This window comes from Rhinoderma darwinii, chromosome 8 (assembly GCF_050947455.1).
Source record: "Rhinoderma darwinii isolate aRhiDar2 chromosome 8, aRhiDar2.hap1, whole genome shotgun sequence".
Taxonomy (NCBI): domain Eukaryota; kingdom Metazoa; phylum Chordata; class Amphibia; order Anura; family Rhinodermatidae; genus Rhinoderma; species Rhinoderma darwinii.
In genome coordinates, this window is record NC_134694.1 from 80,164,549 (window position 1) to 80,179,908 (window position 15,360).

General features: G+C 40.7%; 1 protein-coding gene across 2 annotated transcripts in view; it reads right to left on the bottom strand.

The window, feature by feature from the left end:
- The window catches only part of SMARCA1 (SNF2 related chromatin remodeling ATPase 1), an 85,980-nt gene that overhangs the window by 34,107 nt on the left and 36,513 nt on the right, over nt 1–15,360 (bottom strand). For both annotated transcript variants that reach the window (XM_075835788.1, XM_075835789.1), the window contains exons 9-13: nt 14,225–14,293; nt 14,037–14,146; nt 11,154–11,380; nt 6,931–7,052; nt 1,948–2,100 (exon numbers count right to left, since the gene is read on the bottom strand). In XM_075835788.1, the coding sequence (XP_075691903.1) occupies nt 1,948–2,100; nt 6,931–7,052; nt 11,154–11,380; nt 14,037–14,146; nt 14,225–14,293 (681 nt within the window). The remainder of the gene's footprint in view (nt 1–1,947; nt 2,101–6,930; nt 7,053–11,153; nt 11,381–14,036; nt 14,147–14,224; nt 14,294–15,360) is intronic.

Sequence of the window (15,360 nt, forward strand, 5' to 3'; positions counted from 1 at the left end):
AAGGAATAGGATGGGATAAGTAATAGTTATTTAAACATATGATACAGATAACATCAATGAGAATCAGTGTATAAAACCTTATCAAGAAAAACACCTGAAAAGGTCAAGGCAAATCAATCTGATGCAAATATATGAGGCTACCATATAGCAAAGATTCGGAGTTATAGAAAAAGGCCTTGCATACTTAGGGGGCAGGTTGTAGGGAGAGAAAGGTAGACAGCGCGATTGGAAAAGCCTGCTCGGGGGGGCAAACAGGAGAAATGTGGAAAAATAGGCCATAAAAAGACAGGGTAGAAGAGCAAAGGTCACACAGCGTAGTTGTGGGGGCTGCATCAGCCCAGTATAACATGGAGTCAGGTTAGGGCTCTATACTCTGGAGTGGAGAGGAAGTCGAGTCAGGGTCTCCACGTGGCATGGTATCTATTCAAAGATGCCTTGGAGTCCCCTACAAGCTTCTCCATTTTCTGAAAATTAAGAATTTCTTCAAACCATTCTGTAATCGTAGGGTGATGAGAGTTCTTCCAGAGGCATGGAATCACTGTCCTATCAGGTAAAAGGAAAAATCTAAGAAGGCTCCTGGAAAGAAGTCTCAAGAGACCGGGGATCATGCAAAATAAGTGGACTGATGGGCCATTTTGGACGGCAGTGTCTGTAATTCTGCAGATCTAACCCAAAAGTTGTGAAGGGGGGTGCATTCTCATCATATGTGCAGCATCGTGCCCTGAGCCTGCCCACAATGCCAGCACTGGTCTGAGACTTTCAGAAATAGTGAATGTAGTACAGCTGGGACTCTGTACCATTGTGTTAGAATTTTGTAATTAGTTCTTGGGCATTGCGGGAAATTGAGACAGAGAACAAAAGATTTTGTCTAGTCAGCTGAGGAGAATGTATGGTTGAGTTTCACTTTCCCAGCTAGAAAACAATGTGGGAGTGGGAGTAGCAAAAGAGCTCAAGATCTCAGGCTCAGTACATAGTAGCCTGGTGGGGTTGTGGCGGAGGTGCAAAGGGTCTAAAGAGGGGTTAAGCGGCAGCATAATTGGAGACTGGTCTTACTAGAATCATAAAGAGGTATTCCTGCATCCTACTCGGGAAGTAGGTCTGCATAAGGGCAAACCCACAAAAACTTGGCAAAAGGCTGAGTGTGAGGTGTGGGGTATTACTAGAAATGGAGTGGGAGCCATACCCAGGAATAACTTTACATTTCCCGTTATTGGGGTCAGAGGGCCACCCGTAGAGAACAATCCAGGTCTGGAGAGATATGGTCTACAGGTCTCCACATTGTGGCAGAAAACTAAGAAGAGTAAAATTGCTGTATACTAAATGGACTGTCTGTGGGTCTATAGCAAATACATTTGAATAGATATGACAACTTTTGCTTAGACTGAACTAACAGTTACACATATAAAGTCATTTTATTTTGACAGGGCTGACTTACTAAGGGAAATCCATTTTTGCGGATCAGACTTGCCTATTAAAGTTTATGGGTGCGTGAAAAAAAATGGACAGCACGCAAATGTCATTCGTGTGCTGTCCTTTTTCACGCATCAGTTGCTGAAGAAATGCACAAAAAAAAAGTACAACTGGGAAGTGCTTGCAGAGGATAAACACGGATGAGAAAAACGGATGACACACGGAAACCCCACTAACGCAAGTGCGGACGCAAATCAGACACACTCGTGTGAATACGGCCTTACTATCATCACTGTTGTCAGCCACAGACAGAAAACCGGCAATTTCTCCTCGCCGTTTGAGCCTGTCATGAATTCTGGGATGTGGTGTCTCACTAGTCACATGATTAAACTGCAATTCTGACATATTTGATTTTATGTCCAGTCTATAGGAATACTTTATAATGCATTTTATGAAATATTTTATATAAATTTGAAACAGGGAAGGAAACATTAGGATACATGTAAAATAACAACTATAGAAATTTATATTTCTAACCATTGCTTGTAAATCAACTTGAGGGTTCCAGTCTGAGTCATATAAAATCACCACATCAGCTGTTGCCAAATTTATTCCAAGGCCTCCGGCACGGGTACTCAGCATGAAGATAAATTTGCTGCTGTTAGGTGCATTAAATCTTTCTATGGCTTCCTGGAAATGGAAGAAGTTATTACAGATATGTAAGTTTTCATACTTGAATCCAATAATGGTTCACTTTGACACTGTGTACAGTCAAACTGTGCAGAAATGTAACTTATATATCCACACATTATCCCATCATGCATACATTATCTCATCTCTAGAGTGTCGCATATTTGTGAAGTGTATTAATGCTTACATCAATGGTTCTTACCTGATAATCATTCCCTCAATAGAGATCATATTGTGCTGCAATGGACAGTGAGTAATTGGCGATAACTCATACACCTCATTTCTTATTTCACCTAGCAACATTAAAGGCTATGAAACCTTTCAAGTCGTTTCTTTCTTTTATGGAATGTATGTGTTTTGTCATTTTCATAATATAGTTTTATTTAAAAAAAATATTTTGTTTTAGCGCTGTAGCTTCTATGTACCCACTATACATGGAAGCTGCATAACGCTGCTGTAAGATGAAACTGTCAGTCACCTCAGGCTCCTGTGCACCTCTGACACACAATCTAACATAGATTTCATTGGTATCAGGAGTTAGAATGAGTGTCAGAGGCACACAGGAGCCGCTGTCAGCAGAGCCATCATTCCAGCTGACTGACGGATTCAGCTTACAGCCGCATTATACAGCTTCTATGTATAGTGGATACATAGAAGCTGCTGTGCTAAAAACAAAATACATTTTTTAATAAAACTAAATTAGAAAAATGTTTAGTATGCCAAAACACATAATTTACATACAAAAATATTAAAAAACGGCTTTGAAGGATTCATAGCCTTTAATGATTGGACATGTCATTACCTTTTCAACCATGAGATTTTTGCGACATTTAACATTCTCAGAATCCTAGAACTTCACACTCGATACAAACAGCACACGCACTCAACATGCAAATCATGATTTTAAGCGTAATGGAAATTTATAATTGGGAAATTTCAAAATCTTAAAGAAATAAAAAAACAAACAGTATGACTGCAACAAAGACAAACAGAGAGCTTTAAGGCTGGGTTCACACGACCTATTTTCAGACGTAAACGAGGCGTATTATGCCTCGTTTTACGTCTGAAAATAGGGCTACAATACGTCGGCAAACATCTGCCCATTCATTTGAATGGGTTTGCCGACGTACTGTGCAGACAACCTGTCATTTACGCGTCGTCGTTTGACAGCTGTCAAACGACGACGCGTAAAATGACTGCCTTAGCAAAGAAGTGCAGGACACTTCTTTGCAACGTAATTTGAGCCGTTCTTCATTGAAGTCAATGAAGAGCAGCTCAAGATTACAAACGTCAAAGACGCCTCACATATTACGAGGAGCAGCATTTACGTCTGAAACGAGGCAGCTGTTTTCTCCTGAAAACAGTCTGTCTTTTCAGACGTAAAAGCCTCTCATCGTGTGCACATACCCTAAAAGCTAGTACAGCTGAAAATTCTGTGTAGAGAGGCGATGGGTAGCAATGACCTTGTGCACTTGGAATGACTTTGTAATGTACGACTTTGTGTGGTTGTGCACCTAGACACAGTACAAAAAATGTAGAATAAAAAAATTACTTGCCTATGATATTTATTGTCATAGTATTTTATTATTTAAATGTTCACTTCTGCAAAAAAAAAATTATTTGTCGAGTGCATCTAAAATAACAATGAAGCAACTTTGCAAATAGTCCTGATATAGTATACTACCGTTTTGTGTACACAGCACCTATGTGGACCTGTGTGTCTCCATGGTTACAGACTGCCATGGCGTAGTGTGATGCTGCAGTCATGTGTAAGGTTAAAGTGAGTGTCACAACTTTTGGCCTCCACACCGCAAACACCACTAGATGGGGCTAGAGGAAACAAGTTTAATCATACCTAAGACGGTGATCCTGCGAAAAGCCACACTAGAAAAAATAACTTTCAATCCTCACACGCCGCATGTGAAGTGTACAGCTTCTCCCCAACCCCTCCCATCTGCTCTTGAGTGACAGCTCTTGGATCACGTATGACGCGGAGCACCAGTGGTGCGGTCACTAAAGAGCAGCTGGGAGGGGTTGGGGAGGGGTTACAGCGGAGAAGCCAGACATTAGGTGTGGGATTTAAAAGTTCATTTAGCGAGCGTGGCTTGCAGCAGGATCGCCATCTTAGGTAAGATTAAACTTGTCTCCTCTACTTCTTTCTAGTGGTGTTAACGGTGTGGTCAGGCCAAAAGTCGTGACAGACTCACTTTAAGTTCACACCATGTTTTGCTGTACATTTTTGACAATATATTGGCAAAAAAAAATAGTATACTGTCAAAAGTTGATGCAAATAAATGCTACTATATGGCTATACAGGTGCTTAGGTTTTCCATTTACTTATGTTATAAAAACACAAACTTTGATGTATACTTCATGGTTTTACTGTAAGTTAGGCATTTTAGTATATAAACCTGGCAAATGTATGCCAAAAAGACAGTTTTAAGAAATCTCTAAAAAGTAGCTGCGTGTTTGTGTTTGGCCCAACAGAAGAACATTTGGTACTATGCTGAAATGTTTTTTCTTTATATTAACTGCTCATGACTGACTCATACTGAATATTTTTTTCCCAGGCATATACGGTCAACTGTATTGCCAAATGTGGGTAACAGGAAAACGGGCCAGATGAAAGGATATAATACATGACTGCAGGATCAGACTACAGAGTTTCTTTGTAGTCTGTAACCATGGGGACACATACAGTTAGGTCCAGAATTATTTGGACAGTGAAGCAAGTTTTGGCATTTTAACTGTTTACCAAAACATATTGAATATACAGTTATATCAATATGGGCTTAAAGGGCAGACTCTCAGCTTTAATTTGAGGGTATTCACATCCTAATTTGAGTAAGGGTTTAGGAATTACAGCTCTTTAAAATGTAGGTGCCTCTTTTTCAAGGGAACAAAGGTAATTGGACAATTATCTCAAAAGCTATTTAATGGGCTGGATGGGCTATTTCCTCGTTAATCCATCATCAATTAAGCAGGTAAAAGGTCTGGAGTTGATTCCAGGTGTGGCATTTGCATTTGGAAGCTGTTGCTGTGAACCCACAACATGAGGTCAAAGGAGCTCTCAATGCAAGTGAAACAGACCATCGTTAGGCTGAAAAAGAGAGCACAAATGTTAGGAGTGGCCAAATCAACAGTTTGGTACATTCTTGAAAAAAAAGAGCGCACTGGTGATCTCGTGAACTCCAAAAGGCCTGGACGTCCACGGAAGACAACAGTGGTGGATGATCGCAGAATCCTTTCCATGGTGAAGAAAAACCCCTTCACAACATCTACCCAAGTGAAGAACACTCTCCTGGAAGTATCTGTATCAGTATCTAAGTGTACCATAAAGAGAAGACTTCATGAGAGCAAATACAGAGGGTTCACCACAAGGTTCAAACCTCAAAAATAGAAAGGCCAGATTAGACTTTGCCAAACAACATCTAAAGAAGCCGCCCAGTTCTGGAACAGCATTCTTTGGACAGATGAAACTAAGATCAACCTGTACCAGAATGATCGGAGGAAGAAAGTATGGAGAAGGCTTGGAACGGCTCATGATCCAAAGCACACCACATCCTCTGTAAAACATGGTGGAGGCAGTGTGATGGCATGGGCATGGGCATGCATGGCTGCCAAACTGGGTCACTAATGTGGTAATGTTAATTTGTCCAATTACTTTTGAGCCCCTGGAATGCTGAGGCTGTGTAGAAAAATGGTTGCAATTCCTAAAAGAATATTTTTCTTCAACCCCTTGAATTAAACCTGAAAGTCTACACTTCAATTGCATCTCAGTTGTTTCATTTCAAATCCAATGTGGTGGCATGCAGAGCCCAAATCATGAAGATTGTGTCACTGTCCAAATAATTCTGGACCGAACTGTAGTTCTTTATAAAAGATGTATACACAAGACTAGTTGCAAAGTTGATTATTTTTTCTGTTAGTTGCAGTGAAGCAATAAAAAATTGGATGCACCACCAGGGTAACTCGCCAATGTTGCTGGCTTTCTCATCGGCAGATTAAGCAGTACAGTTGCGGATATATAGAATATCTTATTCATTTGTCAGCACAATCTACTATGATTTTGGAGACGGACTATATAGAATATCTTATTCATTTGTCAGCACAATCTACTATGATTTTGGAGACGGACTATTCTCTTCTGATGTGTCTATGACTGAAGAAAGGGACTGTCCATCTCTAAGCAGAACTAGTAAAGTCCTTCCAGCAGCGCTGCTCAGAATACCTTCATCTTTGGTACTGCACCAGAATTTATTTCCAAAAACAAATTCTGTTGCCCCCTATATCACACATAGTCCTTACTGCAGAAAATAGATTAGTAAATGTAACACTGTATGTATATAGCGACACTTATAGGTTACATATGTCAACGAACACTTCATGACTTGGACAATCCATTCTTATAATTAAATTCCCATTTTCAATAACGGAGAATGAGAATCACTGCCCATGTGGCGATCATTGTGGTCGGCCATGTGGCAGAAATGCTGTTAACTATTAGGAGCGTCCAAAAGTGGACACATCAATTCGGCATAAAATTTTTTGCAGAGAACCGATAACTTTCTACGAAGAGTCAGATTTTACTGTGCAAATATTTACATTTGTCACTATTTATAGGTCATTCACTACATGCATTTTTTTTATTTTTACTTCTATGTATGATTTAATGAAGAAAAGATAGAGAGATCTTTGAAGTGAAGCTTTGCTGATAAGCATTTCCATTAGACATCATGACCTACAAAGTCCTCAGTGGTATTGGTCCAGGACTGTAAAATCCTTTCAGTGAGCGTTGTATGTCTGCAGATGAAAGCTATCTGACATTACCTCTCTTTCTTCATGTGGTGTCTGTCCATCAAGGCGACAGTACTCATAGCCACGCCACATGCAGTAATCCTCCAGAATGTCAAGCAGTCGAGTCATCTGACTAAAAATCAGAACCCTAGAACCTACAGGAAAAAGTATATTGATTGCTACAATTGCGCATATTTTATCAGCATACAAAAGGTACATTATAACTACGAAAGCTTTTTGTTCATAGAAGCAATCACATAAACGGATTCCGGTGTTAATGTATGGTTTGTTATTCTTAAGAATATAATGACATTCTTACATTTTATATCAGTCCTGGCAACGTCTAAGAAATGTATCCTAATATATTCTATAATGTATGGAATAACTGTAATAAAGCGACAGAGTATACAGAACGGGACTGGGAAACTTGGTCTGAGCAGCAGAATTCATGGCAAAGCAGTCCCAGGATTGTTGTGCCACAGCGCCACCTACTGTAAGAAAAAAATATTGCCCAAACGGTCTCATTTAGTCTTTGTGGCTTTTTCCCACTGTTTTCTCCTCAACTTACAAAAAAAAATGTGGCGCCAGATGTTACTTGTAAGCGAATGGTATTATATGAATTCCCTTTTCGCATAGTTTTATTCAACAATGTGATTTTGAGGGCCTGCTGTTTTCCTTTCAATAGCATAGCATACCCTATGCTTGCTATTTCTGTGTTTTATTTCTCCACTGAATTTAATATTTTAAGAACATAATAGGAACAGCTAGAATAGTTATATTAAAAAAAAACAAAAAAAAAACACAAACACACAAAGTACCACAGCAAATACAAAGGTAGAAACATGCAATTTTTCGTTGTAATAGTGATATTTAGGAACCATGTGGCTATTTTTCTTTCCTAAAAAACCACAGGAACATGTATTTAAAATGGCTTCTTATTGTAATATCATGCGCAGCCTTTGCACATTTGTATCCAGTTTTACAGAAACCCCTGCTGCCTTAGTCCACCCTCCAGAGGGATTTATGGCCACTCTAGGGGGCCTAAGAAACATATCGCTCCTTCCAGTCCTACCTGATGAAGTTCATTTAGAGATTTACCAATATAGTCTAGACAAAACATAAAAAGAGTTCAGTGGTCACCTGATCTACCATTGAAAAACCTAAAACAGGTAACATGGTGTCATTAGATGGCATGGAAGGCATTTCTTGTGTACTCTTATTTTAGAATAAAAACAGGAGCGTTTAATATACATAAGACAAGATGAGAAAATAAATGGATGCCACAGGCGTATGTAGTACCTCAAACCAACTGGTGGTGCTCAGCAAAACATAACAGGCACTAGCAGAATCCTAAACCCAAGTTACCCCTCTCACCATAAGAAAAGAGACTTTACAAGAATGGAGCTCTAACCCGGCTATTAGATGGTTAATGTTTTAACCTTCATTCCTATTCATATGGTAAATAATTGAGCGAATAGGAAAATTGTTTATTCTTAAAATTGTGCATTGAACTTGTTCTACATTAAAGAGGAATTTCACCCAAAGCGTAAAAATTTTCATATGCTAGAAAATAAGAAGTTAGATCAGGAGCCAAAGTTTGGTCATTATATTTGATTTACCTACAGAGATATCGGGATTTTTCTATTTTGTTGCAGCAGTCGTTTTTTTTTGTTTTTTTTTAATAACAGTGACGCTGGGACGTCAGGCAGCCATATTGGTTGTCACTTAAAGGTTTTTTTTCATAATTAACACATGATAGGGGATAAATATCTGATCACTGGGGGCCCCACTACTGGACCCCCTGTGGATCACTAGAATGGGGGACCTATGGCCCCGTTCATCCTCCATGCACAATTGCAGTGAGGAGGAGCTTGAATAAAGCGGCGGTCAAGCATGCGCCCTGCCACTCCAATCAAGGTCTATGAGCGTTGTACTCGACTGTCTCCCATTGTTAGGTGATAAATGTCAATTGTGGGAAAACACCTTTAAGTCTCTTTGAGCTCCACCTTACACCATATATTATGCATTATCAGCAATTATGTCTTTTATTGGAATTGTTCCTATTATGGAGAAGCTGCCTTACCAGCATCGTCTGCAGTATACAGGCACGGTGCTTTCCAATGTACAGATGACATCATGACGATCCTCCACCCTCTCCATTCACAGAATGCAGACACCAAACACCGCTAATACAATTACGTAATACAGGGTGATCCAAAAAGGATGGTGCCAGAGTAAAGGCCTGTAGTTAAAGTAACATCAGTGGTAAATGGCCAGTGACTGAAAATCAAAGCAAAACTGGCTTAGTTGTCCATAGCAACCAATCACAGCACAGCTTTCATTTTCAAGAGCCAAATTTGAAATGTGTTTACATAATGTGACATAAGATGGTGACGTCGAAGCAAGAAAATCTTTTTGCGTGTTGGAATTTGCAAGAACCTGGTCTGCTGTAGTACAGTTCAGAATAAATTTGGTAAATGTGCTCCACATAGAAACTGCATTTTGCATTTACATAGTTACATAGTTAGTACGGTTGAAAAAAAGACATCAAGTTCAACCAAGGGATGGGAAGGCATTGGATGAAGCAATTTGAAACCTCTGGGTGTTTATGTCATGGGAAAAGTCTAGGCTTCGGAAGAGACAGTGAACGGGATCGGAGCCGTGTACGAGCGCAGTCCTGGAAAGTCGACCAGGCTGACTAGTAAGGAACTACAGGTGCCACAAACCACGGCATGGCGTATCTTACGAGAACGTTTGCGTTGTAAGCCATACAGATTACATCTTCTTTAGGAGATGAAACCAGGCGACCAACCACAACCCCCGTGACTTTTACATTGAGGTGCAGAGTCGATTGGAAGAGAACAAATTCGCTGATCAACTGGTGTTTAGCAATAAGGCGACCTTTCACCTCAGTGGGAAGGTCAATCGCCACAACATTAACATTTGGGGCTCAGAAAAGCCATGTGCCCTTATCGACTCACCCAAAGTAAGGGCTCCGTGTATCTGCCCCCCAAGCCACAGGTTCTGAACGACCTGAGACAACGTATCACTGAAAAAATGGAGTCCATATCCGAGGATATACTGGCACGCGTCTGCAGATAACTAGGCGGTAGATAGTGTGTCTTTTCATGTTAAAGAGGCTCTGTCACCAGATTTTGCAACCCCTATCTGCTATTGCAGCAGATAGGCGCTGCAATGTAGATAATAGTAACGTTTTTATTTTTAAAAAACGAGCATTTTTGGCCAAGTTATGACCATTTTTGTATTTATGCAAATGAGGATTGCAAAAGTCCAAGTGGGCGTGTTTAAAGTATAAGTCCAACTGGGCGTGTATTATGTGCGTACATCGGGGCGTGTTTACTTCTTTTACTAGCTGGGCGTTCTGACGAGAAGTATCATCCACTTCTCTTCAGAACGCCCAGCTTCTGCCAGATCACGCTGTGACGTCACTCACAGGTCCTGCATCGTGTCGGCCACATCGGCACCAGAGGCTACATTTGATTCTGCAGCAGTATCAGCGTTTGCAGGTAAGTAGCTACATCGACTTACCTGCAAACGCCGATGCTGCTGCAGAATCATCTGTAGCCTCTGGTGCCGATGTGTCCTCGCTCGTCTGACACGATGCAGGACCTGTGAGTGACGTCACAGCGTGATCTCTGGAGAACACGCTGTGTGTCTGCACTGCCAGAAGCTGGGCGTTCTGAAGAGAAGTGGATGATACTTCTCGTCAGAACGCCCAGCTAGTAAAAGTAGTAAAAACGCCCCGATGTACGCACATAATACACGCCCAGTTGGACTTTTACTTTAAACACGCCCAGTTGGACTTTTGCAAGCCTCATTTGCATAAATATAAAAATGGTCATAACTTGGCCAAAAATGCTCGTTTTTTAAAAATAAAAACGTTACTGTAATCTACATTGCAGCGCCGATCTGCTGCAATAGCAGATAGGGGTTGCAAAATCTGGTGACAGAGCCTCTTTAATAAATTTGTGTTATGTTCTCTCGGTTCTCAGTACCGAGGCTTTCATTTTGCACCATCCTTTTTTAATCATCCTGTATATGGTTTAAAGTCGCTCCAAGGTGGAGCTTTAATAATCGGATCCATGGAGAACACATAAAGAGGGCATCCCTACTGTATCCAAAGGTACCGCTGTTAAGAACGTCAATGACACCCTGTCAGGGTTCTGTAATTCAGCATGTTATGGGAAGCTGTGTCTGCTGTCTGGATAAACAGTACAACAACGCCTGGAAATTACCTTGTTCTCTCAGTTTTCGAAGCAGTTTATCCAAAGCCGCCATCTTACCACTGTTGTAGGCAAGATGAGTGTCAGTGGTATAAGGCGGACCGGGCTCAGCCCCGTCAAACAGATATGGATGGTTGCAACATTTGCGCAGTTGCATCAGTATATTTAACAAACGCATCTTGTCCATTTTCCCAGCCGAATTCAGAATGTCAATATCTTTCATTAAAATTTTTGTGTACCTAAAGAGTTACAAAAGCTTTTAATGGATGTGACTGTCTGGTAACACTAAAAACACAGCAGCGTGAGAACAGTAAATACAGTATTCCTCGTAACAACCAGTATACAAGTTTGGAATAAAACATATTTTTACCTACAGTGATTCACGATAGCAAAGTAGTAGGACAAGAGTAAAGCCTCATGCACACGACAGTGTGTGCCGACCCTTCAGTGATCGGAGGAAAGATAGGACAGCAAAGGGCAAACCCGTACTGTGAGTATATAGCTTTAGAGTGGCATAACTTTTCAGACTACAATGATTATGGGGATTCTTCAAAAGTTTACATTGACAACCTATGCTTAGGCCTAACTTAGGGCCTTTGAACTGTCGTGCAGCGGCCCCTTGGTTTTCCTGATTTGTAGCCTTCTTAAGGAACCGCAGTAAACTTTATTTACATGAACTGAAGGTAGGAAGCTAGCGGATATGTCACCAAGACTAGACGCTAGAACAGGGGTCATAGGGTAAGTATCTTTTGAGAGACACAATAATGGCGGTCTATAGTCCATTAGCACGTCGCAGCAAATTTATTAAATGGAAGCTTCACTTTAACCCCTCCCAATGTTTATACTTCTAAAACTAACACTGTAACACATGGGCCAATGATCGGATTCACACGACTGCATGTTTCTGATCAATGCCCTGTGTAAACGGGGCAAAGATCCGCCGATGAACGAGCAAATGCTCATTCATCGATGGCCTGACTGCATCTTTTATGTGGCCCAAAAAAATGGCAGCACAATTTCTCGTGTAATCAGGGAGATGTCATGCAGACATGATGCACATTAATGTGGACAAATGATCATAGGAAACTACAGTTTGTTCCCATACTAAATGATCATTGCTCCGATTAAAAAGAGCAACAAGCTGTATTGTCGATTGGCGCTCGTTTTAAAGGTGGTAAAAACAGGGCCAAAATTTGCCAGTGTAAAACCACATTTAGTGATAGGAAGTGTCACTCCTTAGTTGTTCCAAACTGTAGTGCTTACAGCAGATTGTGTGCCCACTAGTGCCCTAGTACCTCCACAATTGTACCAGCTTACAGTTATTGAATACTGCGATGGCAAAGCATTAGTGTAGGTAAAATAGTAGTGCCAGCACAGTAATAACATCAACAAAGTACTGTCTGTGCATATCAAAGCCTCCATCACAAAGAAAATATCGTAAAAATGCATCAGGCCCAGTGAACCGGTGATAGAATACAATTGTCTCCTCCATTTTTTTGTACTAGTCTCTACTTTAATAACAGAAACAAACATTTTAAGGAGCCAATCTGCAGCCATCTGAATCTTCCAGTGGCAATTTGTACAGTGAGAGACCAGAACTGAAGAATTTTGTCATAATATGATTGATCTGTTCTATTAAGACATTACAGGACAATGCCAAGTATCCAGGACTGTCTCAGCGGGTCACCCATGTCTCCAGAGACAAACGGTGACCCCCTCCCTCGTGCGCTATAACAAGGTACGCATTTATCTTGTCGGATTATCTTTAAGACTGAGTGTGGAGAGAATCTGTGTTACAAAGTCTGACTTTATGTAACAGTTCCCAAATTCGGCTCTATATAAATGAGAAAACAACACTATATACTTCAGTTCTACTTATACGTTAAAAATAAAAAGAATGCCGAGTAATGAGCTGATGTAAAACTGTGGCCTGGGGTAAAGATCATCTATCGGACTTCACCTCCATAGCCTCCAGCTGTGCATGTACATATGTGCCAAAGGCTCTCATGCCAACCTGCACATACACACCGGCTTAGCTGCAGGCTATGGACAATGTGGTCCTGGAAAATGTGACTGGTCCTAAGAGCTGCTTTCGCAAATCTGCTGCTTACCATTGGAAAAGATTTTGATAGATACATCCCTGAAAGTTTAGCTGAGCTCCCATAATGCAGTGGGAGAGATAAAGAGGCTATCTGTGTTGTTAAAAAAAAAAAGTGAACGGTGACAAATGTACTGAAATAAAAATAAAAAATAGTACTCACATATTCTTTCCCCCCTGAGATCCAGCGCTGATGCTCTGACAGTCCTCCCAGTGATTGTTTACATGCGCGCAGATAGTGACTGCTGCAGCCAATCAGAGGGCTCAGCGGTCATATGTTGTATTCCGGGTATGAACGCTCAACGATGGGCACCATGGTGCCAGGAACACAATTTGTCACTGCTGAGCCTTCTGGCTGGCTACACTGGTCGCATGTGACTCGCATGTAAACAAACACTGGAAGGACTTCCGGAGCTTCTGCGATGGGTCGCCGTCGGAAAGAATAGGTGAGTACTGATTTATTTTAGGACATTTGCAGCAGTTAGTAAAAAATGTTTTTAGCAAACCGTATAACCCCTTTAATTTCTCCCTCATCAGATTGATGTACACATCTCTGAATGCAAATCAGCAGAATAAGCTCTGTGCAAATTTGTGTTCTGCTCTGAAGTCTGCAATATTGTAAATGCAGATCTGGTCCAGTGTACAGACTGTAACTCAGGATCTGTACAAGTGAATCAATGAATTTCCATTACTCACTCTTTATGTAGAGAATTTTCATGTACCTGCTGCTAGAAAAAAGGAACAAGAAGAATACACCACTTATACGCAGTAACAACAGTGAAGGACAATTAGCTTACCATTCCCTCTGCATTTTACTGAGTCCCAGATATATTTTTACTTCCTTCTTTGGAGGAAGGCTTTTTTCAACTTCAGCTTTTATACGACGCAAAAGAAATGGCTTCAAGACCTAGTAAAATACATAAGGCCGGAGTGATAAGTACTTTCAAAATCCAGATATAAACAGAATTTACATTTCCAAACTTACTGCATGAAGTCTCTCAACAAGCTTCTGATCCCCAAGACAATTGTTGGTGTCAAACCAAGAATCGAAATCCTGTAAAGTAAAATGATAATAAAATGTATTATAAGAAATCAGAGGAACAGATACAACAATGAAAAGAATCAATTAACAAATTTTGTTATTAAATACATGTTATTCATTCTAACATGTTAGGTATACATAAACTATCTACACCAGTAAGTTTGATAAATTACACTGGCGCTATTAGGCTGTATTCACACGTGGTCAAATTTTACAGCAAAAATGTTGCAACAGCAAATCAGCTGCAAAATCCACTGCAAAATCTGCATGTCTTACATGCGGATTTTGATGCAGATTTTCCATGGAATTGCTGCGGCTTCCACCTTTGCTTAGCAAAGGGTGAAAGCCTCAGCAGTCCACGACATATCCGCATCAAAATCCACATATAAAATATACAAATTTTGTGGCAGATTTGTTGCAGTCAAATCCGTGGCGTAGAATTTCACCACGTGTCAATCCAGCCTTACACAATCCTGAATCCTTAGATTCTGAGAGACCAGAAAAGTCATTCTCAAAGCTTGGAAATTGGCTTTCCCGATCTCACAGAATGGGATAGCGTTCTGTCCTTGCACTAATATAAGGCTCCTGCATAGTCATAGTATAAAACTTCACCTTGGTGAGTCAAAGATCAACCTACACTGGAATGTTAGGGAACTGCACACACGAAAATTCCCAAATATATTCCCTTTATGATCATGAATAATGAAATTCTAAAGCAGGGAAGTCACAGGCAGGGCAGCCGTCAGCGCAGTACCACTGGTACTGCCGTCATGGGCCCGGCCACATGACTGAAAAAGAGGGGGCCCGCCCGACTCGCGGCATCCCCCGTCACCACTCATCGCAAAACCCCGGTCCACCCCCCTCGCAAACCTCTCCCCATTGGCGCATTGCTGTAACTTCTACCCTTTCCTGGCACGCTGTCAGGGACAGAGAACACTAGTAATAAAACACACTTTTTGTTTACTCCAATAAATATATTTCTATGTATCTAATATCTATCTATCTACATATCTAATATCTATCCATCTATGATAGATAGATGATAGATAGATAGATAGATAGATGATAGATAGATAGAT